We start from the raw sequence: 22,423 nt of genomic DNA, 5'->3' as shown, positions 1-22,423 counted from the left end.
GAAAATGGAACATGACAAGAAAGGACAAGAACACCGAGTGACAGCTGGGAATGATGTGCCTTACTGTGGTAATTATTTTTTCAGTTGTCATTTTGAAGCTTTCACCAGCCATTTGAACAAATAGGATAAGATGAAAAATGACAATCCAGAGAAAAACATGAATTCTATAAAATAATCATTTTGCACAAGCTCAGTTTACATTTACTATTGCCCTTTTTGAAAGCTAAATCAAGGATTGTTAAAATATATTTAGTGGTTTTGCCTTTAGATGGAAGATGCATTTGTTGCAGCCGGGCTTATTTTGCTGTCTCTGTGCATTAGTCCACAGCTTACAATCACATAAATATCATTCACAGAATATTTTCTTATGTGCAATATAACTATGGATGTTCATAGCAGAATATATTATACTATGTTCTTATTAGTAATTAATAATTACTGGAAACAAAGGTGGGGAGAACATTGTTGGAGAAAGAAGCTTGATAAGACAAAAGCAATGTTGAAACACAAACTATTCTGCAATGGGAGGCCATATTTTTATTTCACATGTGATTATGGGATGGGGTAGGGAGGACTAATCAGCCCAGGGTGTCACTGTTAGAAACTTCATTATGAAATATTTCCAAAATTGGCAGTGGTCAACTTTGAGATTGATAAAGATCGATGCTAAAAAATCAACTTTGAACTAATTGTTTCAAGTTCTACTGTCAAACATATTGAAGCAAATGTTACCTTTTCATTTAGTAAGTGTATGTAATTATAATTGTTTTCAGTTCTGCAGATGTAGTAGTCTGGTCAGACCACCCACTGTCCACTCTTCCACTGAAATGGATTTAAATTAATGCATAATTGCATTGTTCTAAACATTACAACAAATATTGTTAAAGTCATACAATGACAATAATTAAAATAATCTAATGATACTAACAAATAGCGAATTGTTCCAAAAGTGTTATCTCACTGTAAGCTAATACTTCACAGTGTGAGCAAGGATCTCTGATATTGTTCTTGAGAACTGTGCATTCATAAACAGAATTCACATTCCATACATTAGCATATAGTGTTGTGCTCCTCATTGGGTATAAGACTGTATGACAATTTAATTGCATTACATGAAGGGAAACAGCTGTTCATTTGTTGTTCTATTCACAACCAGATACAGTATGAAAGATCCTGAAGGATGGAGTATTCTGAAAGAACCGACTCAGAAATACATTTTAAAATTTTAAGAAGTGAGAGAAAATATTCTGTCCTCCTTTTCTATAAAGCATTTTTTTTTTCAAACTAATATAGAATGTTATTTAACAGTATATCCAATATACTCCTGATTTTGGTGGCTCCAGGTTGGCAGATTTTCTGGAGTATTTGATGTTACAGTGCATTCTGGTTAATCGGGCCATTGACTAATCGGGGCAGCCACTTATTTGGGATAACTAATCATAACTGAGAAAGTAGCCGGAATTCCCTTCATTTATTTGGGACACTATGCCATTTAATTGGGGCAGAGATTGTTGCCGAACAGTTTCTAACTAATGTCAGACAGGTTCACTTGTGTGGCCGTTAGACACTACACCATGGTTAGAGTGATCAGTTTTTAATTAGCGCCTGTTCTGCGTGCTTGTGTTCAAAAAGCAGTAATTTTTGTTGCAGATAGTTAGCAAGAAATAAGCAGTAAAACAATTCAGAATTCTTTTGCTCACTGCAGTTTCAAGCATTCAGGATATGATTTCACTACTTCAACAAATTAGGGGCTGTGAACAATCTGAAGGTATCGACAATCATCTTGAATGTCACAATGAAAATGAAGATTTGGGGGATTTAATCATCAACAGCATTATATGAAGGCAGCCCATTATCTACACTAGGTGCCTGTGCTAATTTGTTTATTGTGTACACTGGATGAAGTCCTTTGAACTAAAATACAGTTTTATAGTACTGTAGCAGTATTGATAGTGTAATTTGTTCTGTATTTCATCTTAAATACATAATCTGTTACTCAGTTAGATGGTAGTTTGCCTTTTTCAAAACATGTTTTTATATATTTCTATGAAATTTCAGCTAATTGGGGCAGCTGCTTAACTGCGCCAAAATGTACTGGTCCCTGTGTCCCAATTAACCAGAATCCACTGTATTTGATTTACACTCCAACCCAATTCTAATTCACTTTTATTTTACAAGTTAGAACCATAGAACCATAGAACACTACAGCACAGAAAATGGGCCATTCAGCACTTCTAGCCCGTGCCGAAACTTTATTCTGCTAGTCCCATTGACACGCACTCAGTCCATAACCCTCCAGACCTCTCCCATCCATGTACCTATCCAATTTATTCATAAAACTTAAGAGTGAGCCTGCATTTACCACGTCAGATGGCAGCTCGTTCCACACTCCCACCACTCTCTGAGTGAAGAAGTTCCCCCTAATGTTCCCCGTAAATCTTTCCCCTTTCACCCTAAAGCCATGTCCTCTTGTGTTGATCTCTCATAATCTAAGTGGAAAGAGCCTACTCTCATTTACTCTGCCTATACCCCTCATTATTTTGTAAACTGCTATCAAATCTCCTCTCATTCTTCTACACTCCAAGGCCTCGCCCTGCCCCCGCCCCACTCGCCTAACCTGTTCAATCTTTCCCTGTAACTCAACTCCTGAAGACCCGACAACATCCTAGTAAATCTTCTCTGCACACTTTCATAGAACATAGAAACATAGAACATAAAATTGTATGGCACAGTACAGGCCCTTCAGCCCACAATGTTGTGCTGACCTTTAAACCCTGCCTCCCATGTAACTCCCACCTTAAATTCCTCCATATACCTGTCTAGTAGTCTCTTAAATTTCACCAGTGTATCTGCCTCCCCCACTGACTCAGGCAGTGCATTCCATGCACCAACCACTCTCTGAGTAAAAAACCTTCCTGTAATATCCCCCTTGAACTTCCCACCCCTTACCTTAAAGCCATGTCCTCTTGTATTGAGCAGTGGTGCCCTGGGGAAGAGGTGCCGGCTGTTCACTCTTACCTATTCCTCTTAATATCTTGTATACCTCTATCATGTCTCCTCTCATCCTCCTTCTCTTTAAAGAGTAAACACCTAGCTCCCTTAAACTCTGATCATAATGCATACTTTCTAAACCAGGCAGCATCCTGGTAAATCTCCTCTGTACCCTTTCCAATGCTTCTACATCCTTCCTATAGTGAGGCGGCCAGAACTGGACACAGTACTCCAAGTGAGGCCGAACCAGAGTTTTACAGAGCTGCATCATTACCCCGCGACTCTTAAGCTCTGTTCCTCGACTTATGAAAGCTAACACCCCAGAAGCTTTCTTAACTACCCTATCTACCTGTGAGGCAACTTCCAGGGATCTGTGGACATGTAGCCCCAGATCCCCCTGCTCCTCCACACTACCAAGTATCCTGCCACTTACTTTGCACTCTGCCTTGGAGTTTGTCCTTCCAAATTGTACCACCTCATACTTCTCCGGGTTGAACTCCATCTGCCACTTCTCAGCCCACTTCTGCATCTTATCAATGTCTCTCTGCAATCTTCGACAATCCTCTACACTATCCACAACACCACCAACCTTTGTGTTGTCTGCAGACTTGCCAACCCACCCTTCTACCCCAACACCTAGATCATTAATAACAATCACAAAAAGCGGAGGTCCCAGAACCAATCCTTGTGGGACACCACTAGCCACAACCCTCCAATCCAAATATACTCCCTCCACCACGACCCTCTGCCTTCTGCAGGCAAGCCAATTCTGAACCTACCTGGCCAAACTTCCCTGGATCCCATGCCTTCTGGCTTTCTGAATAAGCCTACCGTGTGGAACCTTGTCAAATGCCTTACTAAAATCCATGCAGATCACATCAACTGCACTACCCTCATCTATATACCTGGTCACCTCCTCAAAGAATTCTATTAGGCTTGTCAGACACGATCTGCCCTTCACAAAGCCATGTTAACTGTCCCTGATCAGACCATGATTCTCTAAATGCCCATAGGTCCTATCTCTAAGAATCTTTTCCGACAGCTTTCCCACCACGGATGTAAGGCTCACTGGTCCATAATTACCTGGACTATCCCTACTACCTTTTTTGAACAAGGGGATAACATTAGCCTCCCTCCAATCCTCCAGTACTATTCCCGTGGACAACGAGGACATGAAGATCCTAGCCAGAGGCTCAGCAATCTCTTCCCTCGCCTCGTGGAGCAGTCTGGAGAATATTTCGTCAGGCCCTGGGGACTTGTCCGTTCTAGTGTATTATAACAACTCCAACACCTCCTCTCCCTTAATATCAACATGCTCCAGAACGTCAACCTCACTCATATTGTCCCCACCATCATCAAGTTCCCTCTCATTGGTGAGTACCGAAGAGAAGTATTCATTGCAGACCTCGCACACTTCCACAGCCCCCAAGCACATCGTCCCACCTTTATCTCTAATTGGTCCTACCTTCACTCCTGTCATCCTTTTTTTCTTTACATAATTGAAGAATGCCTTGGGGTTTTCCTTTACCCTACTTGCCAAGGCCTTCTCATGCCCCCTTCTTGCTCTTCTCAGCCCCTTCTAAAGCTCCTTTCTTGCTACCCTATATTCCTCAATATACCCCTCTGATCCTTGCTTCCTAAATCTTATGTATGCTGCCTTCTTCCATCTGACTAGATTTTCCACCTCACTAGTCACCCATGGTTCCTTCACCCAACCATTCTTTATCTTCCTCACCGGGACAAATTTATCCCTAACATCCAGCAAGAGATCCCTAAACATCAACCACATGTCCATAGTACATTTCGCTGCAAAAACATCATCCCAATTTGCACCTACAAGTTCTAGCCTTATAGCCTCATAATTTGCCCTTCCCCAATTAAAAATTTTCCTGTCCTCTCTGATTCTATCCTTTTCCATGACAATGCTAAAGGCCAGGGAGCGGTGGTCACTGTTCCCCAGATGCTCACCCACTGAGAGATCTGTGACCTGACCCATAGAACCATAGAACCATAGAAACTACAGCACAGAAACAGGCCCTTTGGCCCTTCTTGGCTGTGCCGAACCATTTTCTGCCGAGTCCCACTGACCTGCACACGGACCATATCCCTCCATACACCTCCCATCCATGTATCTGTCCAATTTATTCTTAAATGTTAAAAAAGAACCCGCATTTACTACCTCGTCTGGCAGCTCATTCCATACTCCCACCACTCTCTGTGTGAAGAAGCCCCCACTAATGTTCCCTTTAAACTTTTCCCCCCTCACCCTTAACCCATGTCCTCTGGTTTTTTTCTCCCCTTGCCTCAGTGGAAAAAGCCTGCTTACATTCACTCTATCTATACCCATCATAATTTTATATACCACTATCAAATCTCCCCTCATTCTTCTACGCTCCAGGGAATAAAGTCCTAACCTATTCAACCTTTCTCTGTAACTGAGTTTCTCAAGTCCCAGCAACATCCTTGTAAACCTTCTCTGCACTCTTTCAACCTTATTTATATCCTTCCTGTAATTTGGTGACCAAAACTGAACACCATACTCCAGATTCGGCCTCACCAATGCCTTATACAACCTCATCATAACATTCCAGCTTTTATACTCAATACTTCGATTAATAAAGGCCAATGTACCAAAACCTCTTTTTATGACCCTATCTACCTGTGACGACACTTTTAGGGAATTTTGTATCTGTATTCCCAGATCCCTCTGTTCCACTGCACTCCTCAGTGCCTTACCATTAACCCTGTATGTTCTACGTTGGTTTGTCCTTCCAACATGCAATACCTCACACTTGTCAGTATTAAACTCCATCTGCCATTTTTCAGCCCATTTTTCCAGATGGTCCAAGTCCCTCTGCAGGCTCTGAAAACCTTCCTCACTGTCTGCTACACCTCCAATCTTTGTATCATCAGCAAATTTGCTGATCCAATTTACCACATTATCATCCAGATCATTGATATAGATGACAAATAACAATGGACCCAGAATTGATCCCTGTGGCACACCACTAGTCACAGGCCTCCACTCAGAGAAGCAATTCTCTACCACCACTCTCTAGCTTCTTCCATCGAGCCAATGTCTAATCCAATTTACCACCTCTCCATGTATACCTAGCGACTGAATTTTCCTAACTAACCTCCCATGCGGGACCTTGTCAAAGGCCTTACTGAAGTCCATGTAGACAATATCCACTGCCTTCCCTTCATCCACTTTCCTGGTAACCTCCTCGAAAAACTCCAACAGATTGGTCAAACATGACCTACCACGCACAAAGCCATGTTGACTCTCCCTAATAAGCCCCTGTCTATCCAAATGCTTGTAGATTCTGTCTCTTAGTACTCCCTCCATTAACTTACCTACTACTGACATTAAACTCACCGGCCTATAATTTCCCGGATTACTTTTCGATCCTTTTTTAAACAACGGAACAACATGAGTCACTCTCCAATCCTCCGGCACTTCACCCGTAGACAGCGACATTTTAAATATTTCTGCCAGGGCCCCCGCAATTTCAACACTAGTCTCCTTCAAGGTCCGAGGGAACACTCTGTCAGGTCCCGGGGATTTATCCACTTTAATTTTCCTCAAGACAGCAAGCACCACCTCCTTTTCAATCTGTACAGTTTCCATGGTCTCACTACTTGATTCCCTCAATTCCATAGATTTCATGCCAGCTTCCTTAGTAAATACAGAAGCAAAAAACCTATTTAAGATCTCCCCCATTTCCTTTGGTTCCGCACAAAGCCGACCACTCTGATCTTCAAGAGGACCATTTTTATCCCTTACAATCCTTTTGCTCTTAATATACTTGTAAAAGCTCTTTGGATTATCCTTCACTTTGACTGCCAAGGCAAACTCATGTCTTCTTTTAGCCCTCCTGATTTCTTTCTTAAATATTTTCTTGCACTTCTTATACTCCTCAAGCACCTGATTTACCTCCTGTTTCCTATACATTTCATGCAACTCCCTCTTCTTCTTTATCAGAGTTGCAATATCCCTTGAGAACCAAGGTTCCTTATTCCTATTCAATTTGCCTTTAATCCTGACAGGAACATACAAACTCTGCACTCTCAAAATTTCCCCTTTGAAGGCTTCCCACCTACCAATCACATCCTTGCCAGAGAACAACCTGTCCTGATCCACGCTTTTTAGTTCCTTTCTCATTTCTTCAAATTTGGCCTTCTTCCAGTTCAGAACCTCAACCCTAGGACCAGATCTATCCTTGTCCATGATCAAATTGAAACTAATGGTGTTATGATCACTGGAACCAAAGTGCTCCCCTACACAGACTTCTGTCACTTGCCCTAATTCGTTACCTAACAGGAGATCCAATATTTCATCCCCTCTAGTTGGTCCCTCTATATATTGATTTAGAAAACTTTCCTGAACACATTTTACAGACCTTAAACCATCTAGACCCCTAACAGTATGGGAGTCCCAATCAATGTATGGAAAATTAAAATCCCCTACCACCACAACTTTATGTTTCCTGCAGTTGCCTGCTATCTCTCTGCAGATTTGCTCTTCCAAGTCTCGTTGACTATTTGGTGGTCTGTAATACAATCCCACTAATGTGGCCATACCTTTCCTGTTTCTCAGCTCCACCCATAAGGACTCAGTAGACAAGCCCTCTAATCTGTCCTGCCTGAGCACTGCTGTAATATTTTCCCTAACAAGCAATGCTACTCCCCCACCTTTCATTCCTCTGCCTCGATCACATCTGAAACATCGGAACCCTGGAATATTAAGCTGCCAGTCCTGCCCCTCCTGTAGCCAAGTTTCACTAATTGCTACAACATCATAATTCCACGTGTCAATCCACGCCCTCAACTCATCCGCCTTCCCCACAATACTCCTAGCATTGAAATATATACATCTCAGAAGATTTTTACCACCACTCACAACCTTTCTATCAGCGGATTTGCTTAAACTTTCAACATCATTTATCTTCACCCCAGCCACACTGTCAGCTCTGGTACTCTGGTTCCCATCCCCCTGCAAATCTAGTTTAAAGCCTCCCCAGTAGCACTAACAAACCTCCCTGAAAGGATATTGGTCCCCCTGTGGTTCAAGTGTAACCCGTCTCTCTTGTACAGGTCCCACCTGCCCCAGAAGAGGTCCCAATTATCCTGAAATCTGAAACCCTGCCCCCTACACCAGTTCCTCAGCCACTTGTTCCTCCTCCAGAGCATCCTATTCCTACCCTCACTGGTACCTAGCACAGGTAGCAATCCTGAGATTACCACCCTTGAGGTCCTGCTTTTCAACTTCCTACCAAGCTCTCTATACTCACTGTCCAGGACCTCTTCACTCTTCCTTGCTATGTCATTGGTACCGATGTGCACCACGACATCTGACTGGTCACCCTCCCACTTCAGAATGTCATGCAATCGATCAGAGACATCCTTGACCCTGGCACGTGGGAGGCAACAAACCATCCTGGATTCTCTGTCACGACCACAGAACCTTCTATCTGCACCTCTAACTATCGAGTCCCCTATCACTACCGCTCTCTTCTTTCTCCCCCCTCCCTTCTGCACTGCAGAGCCAGACTCAGTGCCAGAGATCCGGCTACTGCAGCTTGTCCCAGGTAAGTCATCCCCCCCAACAGTATCCAATGCAGTATACTTGTTGTTGAGGTGAATGGCCACAGAGGAACCCTGCTCTGCCTGCCCTTTCTTTTTCCCTCACCTGAAAGTGACCCAATTTCTTGTGCTGTGATCCTTTGGCGTAACTACCTCCCGGTAGCTACGATATATAATCTCCTCATTCTCCCAAATGACCCACAGGTCATCCAGCTCCTGCTCCAGTTCCCTAACGCGGTTTGTCAGGAGCTGCAGCTGGATGCACTTCTTGCAGGTGTCGTTGTCAGGGACACTGGAGGGCTCCCTGACTTCCCACATCCTGCAAGAGGAGCATTCCAGCATCCTACCTGGCATTCTCACTGCACTAAACAATCTGAACAAAAAACTTACCGGAACCTACCCTGGCCTCTGCCTGTTCTCGCCGAAGCCTGTTGAGCCAAAGCCGTCCCACTCTGACTCAGTCCACTCCAACGATGGCCGCTACAACAACGGCCGCTGTATATGGTGGTCTGCTTTTTAAACCTTTGCGCGCTATGTCACGCGCCTGTGCAGTGCAGACGCTTCTCCCCGAGCAGTGTTTAAAAAAAAACCCGACTTTTTCTACCCGATTTCTTCACTCCTTCTCAGCTGCTTGCTTCGACTGAAACAAGAACAGTTGAAAATTTCTCTTTTTAAACCTTGGCGCGCTACATCACGTTACTTAATACTAGATCTAGTATGGCATTCTCCCTAGTTGGTCTGTCAACATATTGTGGCAGGAATCCATCCTGGACACACTTAACAAACTCTGCCCCGTCTAAACTATTGGAACTAATCAGGTGCCAATCAATATTAGGGAAGTTGAAGTCACCCATGATAACCACCCTGTTATTTTTGCACCTTTGCAAAATCTGCCTCCCAATAGGCCTCCTGGTAGCAGCTATCTCTGCTGCTACCAGGAGGCCTATAGAATACTCCCAATAGAGTAACTGCTCCCTTCCTGTTCCTGACTTCTGCCCATACTGACTCAAAAGAGGATCCTGCTACATTACCCACCCCTTCTGTAGCTGTAATAGTATCTCTAACCAGTAATGCCACCCCTCCTCCCCTCCCCCCCACCCCATCCCTTTTATAGAACTGAAATCCAGGAATATTGAGAATCAATTCCTGCCTTGGTGCCAGCCAGGTCTCTGTAATGGCCACTACATCATAATTCCATGTATGTGTCCAAGCTCTCAGTTCATCACCTTTGTTCCTGATGCTTCTTGCATTGAAGTACACGCACTTAAACCCTTCTACCTTACTACCTTTACACCCTTTATTCTGCTTCTCTTTCCTCAAAGCCTCTTTATATGTTAGATCTGGCTTTACTCCATGTACTATACTTGCAGTTCTCGCATGACCTTTATCCTCCTCCACCTCACTATCTGCTCTCACACTCTGGTTCCCCTCCCCCTGCAAATCTAGTTTAACCCCCCCAGAGCAGCACTAGCAAACCTTCCCGCAAGGATGTTAGTCCCCCTCCAGTTCAGGTGCAAACCGTCCCGTCGGAACAGGTCCCACCTTCCCTGGAAGAAGGCCCAATTGTCCAGAAAGATGAAGCCCTCCCTCCTGCACCAACTCCTTAGCCATGTATTTAGCTGCAATATCTTCCTATTTCTAGCCTCATCTAGCCTCATCTTCCTATTTCTAGCCACGTGGCACGGGTAGCAATCCTGAGACCGCAACCCTGGAGGTCCTGTCCTTCAACTTTGCACCTAACTCCCTAAACTTTCTTCACAGGACCTCCTCCTTCTTCCTACCCATGTCATTGGTCCCTACATGGATGTCACGACATCTGGCTGCTCACTCTCCTTCCTGAGAATACCGAGAACTCCATCCGAGATATCGCGGACCCTGGCACCAGGGAGGCAACAGACCATCTGGGATTCTCGATCCCGCTCACAGAACCTCCTATCTGTCCCCCTAAATATCAAATCCCCTATCACTACTGCTCTCCTCTTTTCCCTCCTTCCCTTCTGAGCTGAGGATTCAGTCTTGGTGTCAGATACACGACCACTGCAAATTGACCCTGGTAGGTCATCCCCACCAACATTATCCAAAACGTTATATTTATTACTGATGGGGACGGCCACAAGGGTGCTCTGCTCATTCTGTCTATTCCCTTTCCCTCTCCTGACAGTCACCCAGCTACCTGTCTCCTGATTTTTAGGGGTGACTATCTCCCTGTAACTCCTGTTTATTTCTGCCTGTGCCTCATGAATGATCCGAAGTTCATCCAGCTCCAGCTCCAGTTCCCTAACTCGGTTTGTCAGGAGCTGCAGCTGGATGAACCTTTTACAGGTGTAGTCATCAGGGACAATTGTGCCTGCCCTGACTTCCCACATACTGCAAACGGAGCACTCGACTGCCCTAACTGCTGCCTTCATTACCTACTCCTAAGTTAATTAGAGTAATTAAAGGAACTTACCTGGCCTTACCCCACTGGGAGCAAGCTTGTCCTCAGCCTCTGCTCGCCGAAGTCTTTTGAACCAAAGCCTTCCTACTGTGTCTCCCACTACTCCGTCGCCCGCTCCGTTAATCTGCTCGCTTTTTAAACTCTCCTGCTGTCTCACAGGCCGACTTTCACACGCTTGCCGAAGAAATCTTTCTGATATCCTTCCTATAGTTAGGTGACCAGAACTGCACACAATACTCCAAATTTGACCTCACGAATGTCTTATACAACCTCGCCATAACATTCCAACTCCTATACTCAATACCTTGACTTATGAATGCCAGGATGCCAAAAGCCTTTTTTACCACCCTGTCCACCTGTGACGCCACTTTCAGGGAATTATGTATCGGAACTCCCAGATCCCTTTGTTCCTCTGCACTCCTCAGTGCCCTACCATTTACTGTGTATGTCCTACCTTGATTTGTCCTTCCAAAATGCAACGCCTCACACTTGTCTGCATTAAGTTCCATCTGCCATTTTCTAGCCTATTTTTCCAGCTGGTCCAGATCCCTCTGCAAGCTTTGAAAGCCTTCCTCGCCGTCCACAATGCCTCCAGTCTTAGGGTCATCAGCAAACTTGCTGATCTACATTTTCCACATTGATATAGACAACAAACAACAGTGGTCCCAGCACAGATCCCTGAGGCACACCACTAGTCACCGGCCTCCAGTCTGAGAAGCAATTATCCACTACCACTCTCTGTCTTCTCCCACACAGCCAATTTCAAATCCAGTTTACAACCTCTGCATGGATACCTAGTAGTTGCACAGTTCAATTGAGCCCAGTAACTTTAAAAGAAGCACAGGAAGAAGGGCATTTGTGAGTTTGAAGTGAATATATTAACTTTCACTGAGATGAGCTTTGGGGCATTCTGGAATGAGATCTTGCCGAGATTTAGGGGAGCTTGGAAACTGGGGTAACCAGTAAATTTCAAATGGGTGGAGAAAAAAATTATTGATCAGCCAGGTATCAAATCACTAGTGGAATATCAGAGTTTTACTGTATTTAAAATGATGTAATCAGTGAGGAGAGAGCTGAGAGCTTAGTGGTTGAATATATTAAATAATATATAAGAGAAGATGTGCAATGGTTTGGCCTAAGTTAGTTAGTTTAGACCAGACAAATAGCACAGGGATATTATAATTTGTGTCGAGTTGTACAAGCAAGAAAAAAATTTATTTGTTGCATCCAGACTGTAAACAAGGATATATGTTTGACAAGAATATGGCCAAGCTTGGTTATAAGGATATTTTTAGGCTGAATTGCTTTTAAATGTTCACTGTCTTTGTTCACCTCCTCCTTTCTCTCTGTTCATACAAACACTTGGGAACTCTCAGTACATACAACACAGTATAAAAGCACCTGGTAATGACTTGGGAAAAGTTGAATGACAAGTTTGGGAAGGCATTAGGGACATTCAGATTGTTAATTACCTCCATCATTATCTCTGTGGTCATCACACATCATTTCCATAATGACATTGCATCCTGTCCCACTCCATCCTGCTTGGCAGACACAGTGCCATCCATTCTGATCCAGTGTACATCTTCCATTTCCATTGCATAAGCCAGGACATCCCTCTGTCCAAAACAAATTTTCAACAGTTGATAATAACAACTAATTTTGTTCAAGTAAAAAGTAATAGATGCATTAATGAAAACATAGGGTTTGGAAGCAAAAGGGAAAAGCTTTTGTTTTAACTGTGGCACATTTAGGAAGGACATGTTTAAAATGTTAAAAAAACAAGTATTTACTTGATTGAGCAAAAGTATATATGTAGTTTGAAATAATAAAATAAAATACTGGTGATATTCAGCATGTTATAATGAGTTTGACAAGAGACAGATAAGTTAATAGTTATGAACATTCTTTGAACTTCAGTGGACAGTCAGATGTGGGAGCGTACAATGTGAGTGGAACAATACCACTGAAAAGGCAACCAACATTATGCATGTGTAGGTTTGGCAATTGGGTCACGTGATTTACATTTCATTGCAAAAGTGCACAGAAAACCACACTCTGCTCATTAGATAAAGTTGAAGGTAATAAATACAGGTTACAACCTTGTCCACATTCTTGTGCCTGGGAATATGGTGTGGGATAAAAGAAATTGTCAGAGATTTCTCTCAATGTGCATGTTACAATAGGTTTGTTAAGATTAACTGATATAAATTGATAATTGTGTAGAAAATTATTTATATTAGAGTGGTCATCAGTTTTCTTTTGAAGTACAATAAGAATCGAGCCCACTGCTCTGCTCTCTCTCTACATTCACAATTGTGTTGCTAGGCACAGCACAATTGCCATCTATAAATGACACGGATATTGTTTGCAGAATTTTAGATGGTGACGAGAAGGCATGCAGGAGTGAGATAGATCAGCTGGCTGAGTGGGTGTCTCACTCAGTGTCAATGAGACCAATGAATTGACTGTAGATTTCAGGAAGAGGACATCAAGGGAACACACACTAGTCCTCATTGAGCGATTAGCTGAGGAAAGGGTGAGCAGTTCCAAGTTCCTGGGTATCAACATCTCTGAAGATCTACCCTGAGCCCAACATATTGTTGCAATTACAAAGAAGGCATGACAGCAACTATATTTCATTAGGAGTTTGAGAAGCCTTGGGCTTAGTATGACACCAAAGACTCTTGCAAATTTCTACAAATGTACCGTGGAGAACATTCTAACAGGTTGCATCACCATCTGGTATGGAGGGGTCACTTCACAGGACTGGGGAAAAACATATGCAGAAAGATGAAAACTCAGCCAACTCCTTCAAAAGGCAATGTCTTGAAAAGGCAGCATCCATTATTAAGGACCCACATAACTAGGACATGTCCTCTTCTCATTGCTACCATCAGGAAGAAAGTGGAAGAACCTGAAGACACACACCCAAAGTCTTGGGAACAACCTCTTCCCCTCTGCCATCAGATTTCTAAATTGACAGTAAACCTATGTACACTATTTCATTGTATTTTTTTTAAATTTCTGACTCTTTTTGCACTTCTTATTTAATTGTTAAAAATATTTTTCTTATTTTGATTTATGTTTTTTATCATTATGCATTACAATGTACTGCTGCCACAGAACCACAAATTTCATGACATATGTCAATGATATTGAACCTCACTCTGATTCTGAAAATAACATGTTTTTGTTTCTTTATTTTTTTTAAAGATTAGATTGACTTTTACTCCCTGCCGCAAATGTGCCCATGAATGTAATTCTGAACTGGTAGTCAAACCCGTGTTAGCATTTTGTTTGTTATTCTGGTTCTCATTTGTTTCCCTGCTTTGGAAAATATGTCTTTTGTTCATTTCAGTGTAGGAACTTGCTACATTGTATTATAGTATATACCAAATCATTAATATACCACGACACTATACCTGCACCAACATAAATAAACTTATAAGGATAATAGTTTTTCTTGCTTAGTTGGACTAAGTGCTGTTGCTTTTGTTATTCCAATTTTCTCTCAAATACTGAGGATCCCCTGTTGGAGGTTTCCTCATTTGGCAAGAAGGTACAATTTGTAATGAGCTGAATTAACATTATGTTGATCTAACTCAGCTCATGTGCTGTGGGATTTCACGGGGCCAAAATTAAGTTAGTAGCTACTCTCTGTAAGTCCATTCTGCAGACACGAGCAGTTCTGTGAGTAAGATGCCTGCTTCTGCCTTAATTATACCTTTGGGATATCACACAAAGGAAAATAACCAAAATTATATAAATATATATTTGGGGAACAATCCAGCCAATTCTTGAACAATCTTGCATAAAAAAATATTACATTCTGATTTAAATGTTATAACATAGCATTTTTTAGCAAGATAACAACAATCATATATATTTGGTGTAATCAACAGATTTGAATTTGGTCCTTGCTTTAAGGTAGTTTTTAAACAGGGTGGTTGTGCTGAATTGTTGCTGGTAAACTGACAGACTTTCTTTTATTTTTGGTGAGCTTTCATTCTATTTAAGTCAAAAGATCATTAATCACTGCAAGAAGTTATTTCATTACCTATTTTGCTATCTTTTATTTTAAAATACTCTTCAACTCACGGACACACTCTCATCTGCCCTACTCACTTTTCATCTTTTTTTGCTGCTGTTTGACATATTTATATGACTGCTTGTGTATTGTAATAGTGCTAGTACCATTCTGCTGTCTTTCATAAGCATGCACCTCGAACTTTATGTCAACCTGTCAATCTTCAGGCACACTATTCAGGGACTTGTGCTAATAGTATTCTGTGAGAAAATTGCAACAATATGTGCTTTGTGTGACTGTATGTTCTGTGTTTTGCACCTTGGCTCCAGAAGAGCAATGTTTTGTTTAGCTATGTGTGTGTGTGTGTGGCTGAATGGTAATACACTTGAATTTGATATTTTAAAAAAAATAGATAATCATCTTCAAAACGTTTTAGGTAAAGTTTTGAACAGATATATGGAGAGATATTATGGAATTCAATCTTACCTTTTACAACATTATCCAAATGTTGTGCTTAAAAGAAAGGGAGATTTCAGGCAAGAATAATATAAATATAAAAGTATTAAAAATAAGTTCCATTTTGGAAAAAAAAATATGGTATTTGAATTTATCTTACCAACAGTACAGTGCTCTCCCTCCCAGCCAGGACTGCACTCACATTTGCCATCCTTACACTTTCCATGCTCAGTACAGCGGGGGTGACATACATGCTGGTCACAAGCTTGGCTACCCCACCCTTTCTCACAGTGGCATAACCCACCTAAACACACACCGTGTTCGCCACAATCCACCTCACAGATTTCTGCAAGAGACAAAAGAATTAATTGCATTTATAATATCTTAATCATTTGACCAATTATGCTTGGCAAATTTGGACTACTGGGCATTAGTATGCCAAGATGAAAATTTCTTTAGGTCAACAGAAGGGATTTTAAATGTGAGCCAAAATGAATTAGCATTGGGAAAATCTGAATATTTCGCTTGAGTGCCTGACTGTAGTCCAAATTTGCGACAGAGAGACATTGTTTTCTACACCATTGAGAAAAGAAATCTCCCCACATAATTTGGAGACAGATGGCTGTTGTACTAGCCTCATCTGCAACATATCTGTATGTGCCATGTAGCTGTATATTGCAAACTGTTCACATACTATTAGTTGGCTTGGGACTCCATTGGGTTTAAGTACTTCTGGTATTTTAGAATGGACTTCTATTGACTTTTACATGCTTTTGTAGCTGGAATTTTTAAAGCAGCAAAAAAGCAAACAAGTTTTACCTTTCTGCTCAGTCAAGCACAATAAAAAAAAACTTCAGTAAAATGAAAGTAAGAACCTCAACAAAAATACATCTATGGTTACCACATAAATGCAACATTTTATAAACTCACACATAAAATGTTGAGATAATTTTACCTGATATTATGTATGATGGTCACAAAATACATTTCTCATAATGTTACTAATGAAATGATGTCATGTGCAAGGGAGTGGCTGGGGAGTGGTTGCATACAAGGACACAGACGTCATCTCCCGAATTTTAAAGAAACGTTCTGTAAGCTTATCCAATATTCAGGTATATGCAAGCATTCATCGTTTCACTTCAGGGTTGCAAACAGGTTCCTCTCCAAAAACCAACAAACTTAAATTCCCTTTAGTAGATCATATGGAGGGCTACTATATATCTGGCTCATTTTTCTTCAATTTATAGTATTTTTGGCAAGAATGTTTCTTGTTGGGATATCCTATGGGAAATAAAGTTTGGTCTATGTAATATTGTTAGAGATTAACAATACTTTAAGGCTGTTGTCACTTCAATAGCTTTGTCTCTGTCCAACTGCTCTTAGTGTTATAACAACAATTTTTGGAATTTTGTAGAATTTTTAATGGTTCAATACAGAAAACCTATATGATAGTTTTGTTGGGGAAGGTGGGTGCAGCAAGGAAATCAAAAACTATAAGGGGTTACAAGTATACAAAGTTATGGGCATGTTATGAGCAATTAACATATACTTTAGGAGCTCAACAACTTTTACGTATGCTTTGAAAAGTAGAATAAAACTACACCAGTTAGAAAGTACTGTACTTTCTAACTGGTTGTATCACTGCCTGGTATGGAGGGGCCACTACACAGGATTGAAAAAGTCCCAAGCAGCTCCTTCATGGCACTATCCTCCCCAGCATTGAGGACAGTTCAAAAGGGGTTGTCTCAAGAATGTGGCATCTATCACTGAGGACCCCCATCACCCTGAACATACCCTCTTCTTATTGTTATCAAGGGTGAGATGCAGGAGCTTGAAGACACACACTCAACATGTTGGGATCAACTTCTTCCCCTCCGCTGTCAGATTTCTGAATGGACAATGGACCATGTACACTACCTAACTATTTTTCTCTCTTTTTGCACTACTAAATTAATGTAATTTTTTATGTCTATTCTTACTATAATTTATAGTTTTTTTCAAAAAGTTATTTTTGTATTGCAATGTACTGCTACTGCAAAGTAACAGATTTTGTGACATATGCTGCTGATATTAAACCTGATTCCAATTTTGAAAATGGACATTGAAAGGAAAGTGACCTGAACGCATGCATCACCTTTACTCAGTAGTTTACTTTACCACTGGGAAAAGATGAAGAAAATATCAGCGCATGTTTTAAGGAACAATTAGAAAAGTATTTGAAGAAAAGGAAAAAAAGCATCAGGCAACATCGATGAACGAGTCACTGGTATTAATTTTGGATTATTCTAGCAAAACGTTTGCACGGATCTCAATCATAGAAACATAGAAACATAGAAAATAGGTGCAGGAGTAGGCCATTCGGCCGTCGAGCCTGCACCGCCATTCAGTATGATCATGGCTGATCATCCAACTCAGAACCCTGTACCAGCCTTCCCTCCATACCCCCGATTCCTTTAGCCACAAGGGCCATATCTAACTCTCTCTTAAATATAGCCAATGAACTGGCCTCAACTGTTTCCTGTGGCAGAGAATTCCACAGATTCACCACTCTCTGTGTGAAGAAGTTTTTTCTAATCTCGGTCCTAAAAGGCTTCCCCTTTATCTTCAAACTGTGACCCCTCATTCTGGACTTCCCCAACATCGGGAACAATCTTCCTGCATCTAGCCTGTCCAACCCCTTTAGGATTTTATACGTTTCAATAAGGTCCCCCCTCAGTCTTCTAAATTCCAACGAGTATAAGCCTAGTCGATCCAGTCTTTCCTCAAATCAAAGTCCTGCCATCCCAGGAATCAATCTGGTGAACCTTCTTTGTACTCCCTCTATGGCAAGAATGTCTTTCCTCAGATTAGGGGACCAAAACAGCACACGATACTCCAGGTGTGGTCTCACCAAGGCCTTGTACAACTGCAGTAGTACCTCCCTGCTCCTGTACTCGAATCCTCTTGCTATAAATGCCAGCATACCATTTGCCTTTTTCACTGCCTGCTATACCTGCATGCCCACTTTCAATGACTGGTGTATAATGACACCCAGGTCTCGTTGCACCTCCCCTTTTCCTAATCGGCCACCATTCAGATAATAATCTCTTTTCCTGTTTTTGCCACCAAAGTGGATAACCTCACATTTATCCACATTAAATTGCATCTGCCATGAAATTGCCCACTCACCTAACCTATCCAAGTCACCTTGCATCATCTTAGCATCCTCCTCACAGCTAACACTGCCGCCCAGCTTCGGGTCATCCGCAAACTTGGAGATGCTGCATTTAATTCCCTCATCTAAATAATTTATATTGTAAGCAACTGAGGTCCCAGCACTGAGCCTTGTCCTCCTTAGTGAAGACAGAAACAAAGTAGTTATTCAATTGGTCTGCCATGTCCTTGCTCCCCATAATCAATTCACCTGTTTCTGTCTGTAGGGGACCTACATCTGTCTTAACCAATCTTTTTCTTTTCACATATCTATAAAAGCTTTTACAATCAGTTTTTATGTTCCTTGCCAGTTTTCTCTCAGAATCTTTTTTCCCTTTCCTAATTAAGCCCTTTGTCCTCCTCTGCTGGACTCTGAGTTTCTCCCAGTCCTCAGGTGAGCCACTTTTTCTGGCTAATTTGTATGCTTCTTCTTTGGAATTGATACTATCCCTAATTTTCCTTGTCAGCTACGGGTGCATTACCTCCCCTGATTTATTCTTTTGCCAAACTGGGATGAACAATTGTTGCAGTTCATCCATGTGATCTTTAAATGCTTGCCATTGGATATCCACCGTCAACCCTTTGTGTCATTTGCCAGTCTATCTTAGCTAATTCACATCTCATACCTTCAAGGTTACCCTTCTTTAAGTTCAGAACCTTTGTTTCTGAATTAACTATGTCACTCTCCATCCTAATGAAGAATTCCACCATATTATGGTCACTCTTACCCAAGGGGCCTCTCACGACAAGATTGCTAATTAACACTTCCTCATTGCTCAATACCCAGTCTAGAATAGCCTGCTCTCTAGTTGGTTCCTCGACATGTTGGTCCAAAAAACCAACCCGCATACATTCCAAGAAATCCTCTTCCTCAGCACCTTTACCAATTTGGTTCACCCAATCTATATGTAGACTGAAGTCACCCATTATAACTGCTGTTCCTTTATTGCACGCATTTCTAATTTCCTGTTTAATACTATCCCCAACCTCACTCTTACTGTTAGGTGGCCTGTACACAACTCCCACCAGCGTTTTCTGCCCCTTAGTGTTATGCAGCTCCAGCCATATCGATTCCACATCCTCCCGGCTAATGTCCTTCCTTTCTATTGCGTTAATCTCCTCTCTAACCAGCAATGCTACCCCACCTCCTTTTCTTTCATGTCTATCCCTCCTGAATATTGAATATCCCTGAATATTGAGCTCCCATCCTTGGGCACCCTGGACCCATGTCTCTGTGATCCCAACTATATCATATTCATTAATAACAATCTGCACTTTTAATTCATCCACCTTGTTACGAATGCTCCTTGCATTGACACACAAAGCCTTCAGGCTTGCTTTTACAACACTCTTAGCCCTTATACAATTCTGTTGAAAAGTGGTCCTTTTTTATTTTTGCCCTGGATTTGCCGGCCTGCCACTTTTACTTTTCACCTTACTACTTTTTACTTCTACCCTCATTTTACACCCTTCTGTCTCTCTGACGGTCTTGTAACTTAGATGTAATAAACATTACTATAGATGAATTTATCCATGCATGTTCCAGCTGAGTAAGCAATTAAAAAGAAACTGATATATTGGTCCTTATTTCAAACTAATTGAGTTCATGAATATAACATTGTGATGAAACAGACGTATAAACCACATTGAACTTTGGTCAGCTTCGCCAAGGAAGGACTGTTCTTGCTTAAGCGGGGGGGTGGGGTGGGGGTTGTATAATGTTGCTTAGATTGATTCTTGGGATAATGCATTATCATATCAAAAGAGACAGAATAGAATCTACTTATACTTACTGAAATTTAGAAATATTTTGAAAAAATATCTAGAGATTTGGATGGATGTTTATAGTTTCTTCTGGACACAGTCTTGGAGATAGAGTTGGCTTTTCAATGTTTCCAAAGGGGAGTTGAAGAAAAGGATCTGTTATTTTTAGAGTCATAGATTCATAGAAAACTACAGCACAGAAACATGCCCTTCAGCCCATCTGGTCTGTGCTAATCCATTTAAGTTGAAAGGCTAATCAATAAAACCTATTGCTGCTTCTATTCCTTACCCAAGTACCCTTATGTTTGCTTGCATATTTTTAGAACACATAACTAAATTCTAACCAAGCCTGAAATAAAATTTCTGACAGTTCAAAAGTCTTTTTAATAACTTTTCAAAATGCATTTTAATTCATAAATTCTGAGAGGATAAGGAGACCCAGCAAAACTCTTTAAAGTGGGTTTTAGTTCTCTCAATACCCCAATAGGGGCAAAGCACTTGTTTGGCACTTGAATATAAAATCAGAATCTAAAGGAATTATTTCTTTATTTGTACTGAAAGATCTTTCATATTCACTGTACTGGTAGCAGCCCTATAATTTTTCTTGCATAGAACCTGACTAAAAAATCAAATTACAAGCTTTCTTCTAATCACAGTTAAGTGATAGTTGATCAATTGTGCAAATCTGGAGATATTGAATAGTTATGACATTAGGCTTTTGTTTTGCTTCCACAGTTTAATAGCCTGGCAATTTTAAACTGCCCAGACCTTAGGATGATGAATAGCTATGTGTATAATAAACTAGACGGATGCCAGTGTCAGTCGATATGTATATCAGAGTACTTGTGTCTTCAAATTAATACAGAGGTAAATTGGGGAAAGAATTGCTTCACTGTGGCTCACTCAACATGCAGTACTCTCCGCTCTGAGTCAAATGACTGGGGGTTGGAGCCCTCTTCCAGGAGATTAAACATAAAAATCTAGGTTGGTAATTGGAGTATGAAAAGGGTGATGCACTGCCGAAGGTATCATCTTTCATTATAATCTTAAACTGGGGCCTTGCTTGTATATTCCAAAGAATAGAAAAGATCTAATTACACTCTTCATGAAGCAGAGCAGGGGAGCTATCCTTGATATCCTGGCCAGCATTTATCCTCGAATCAATATCATGAAAACAGGTAATTAGGTCATTTGACGTCCTTACATCAGTCTTTGTGGGTGGATTAGATGCAGCATTTTTTAACAGTAACTACTCTTCAAATATACTTAATTATATGTGAAGTGCATTTGCCAATTTAAGCCATAAAAGGTGCAACGAAAATGTGCAATTTTCCTTTTAAGTTAATTCTATCATTAGTATTTCTTATATAGAAACAACTATGTACTTCTAAGAGATCATGATCAACAGTTTCCTTCTATTTACTTCTGGTATTTTGTTTAAATCATTGCAGTGGTTGAATTGATTTGCAGTTTCTTTGAGCCCTGTGCTATGAAGGAGTTGAATTATGATCAGTTCACTTGGAACCATTAACTGTCGTACTGCAGCAACTTTCAGATGTGTGTTCATTCATTTCACTCACATGAGTGAACATTGCTACTCTTCCAAGTGTTCTCCCTGGAGCTATCTGTTGTTTCAGGAAGGGCAAGTATCCACACTGGAGCAGAAACCCATGGGAAAATAAAAGTGCTCAGAGAACCTTACAGTAACATTTTAGACTGGTTTTCAGGAGGTGATAATGTATTCCCATTGCTTTAAAACAAATGACCTCATCCATCATAAATGACCTATCCTCTTGATGATACAAGGGTTGCTTGTTTAAATGGTTTGGCATTCTTTGCATCTTAGAGTCACAGTTGTAGAGTTGTATAGCACAGAAAAATGTTCTGCAGTTCACCATGTCCAGGCCGAATATTTTGTCCATCTATACCAATCCCATTTATTTGCATAAGATAATCATCCTTCT

At 41.1% G+C, this 22,423-nt stretch overlaps 1 protein-coding gene across 6 annotated transcripts in view; it reads right to left on the bottom strand.

The window, feature by feature from the left end:
- Positions 1 to 22,423, bottom strand: part of tenm1 (teneurin transmembrane protein 1) — an 802,783-nt gene that overhangs the window by 206,255 nt on the left and 574,105 nt on the right. For 5 of the 6 annotated variants that reach the window (XM_072271295.1, XM_072271297.1, XM_072271298.1 and 2 more), the window contains exons 14-16: positions 15,661 to 15,846; positions 15,531 to 15,557; positions 12,487 to 12,633 (exon numbers count right to left, since the gene is read on the bottom strand). In XM_072271295.1, the coding sequence (XP_072127396.1) occupies positions 12,487 to 12,633; positions 15,531 to 15,557; positions 15,661 to 15,846 (360 nt within the window). The remainder of the gene's footprint in view (positions 1 to 12,486; positions 12,634 to 15,530; positions 15,558 to 15,660; positions 15,847 to 22,423) is intronic. The other variant, XM_072271299.1, reaches the window with a different exon arrangement.

This window comes from Mobula birostris, chromosome 10 (assembly GCF_030028105.1).
Source record: "Mobula birostris isolate sMobBir1 chromosome 10, sMobBir1.hap1, whole genome shotgun sequence".
In the NCBI taxonomy this organism is placed as follows: domain Eukaryota; kingdom Metazoa; phylum Chordata; class Chondrichthyes; order Myliobatiformes; family Myliobatidae; genus Mobula; species Mobula birostris.
This window is presented reverse-complemented; position numbering and strand designations above follow the sequence as displayed.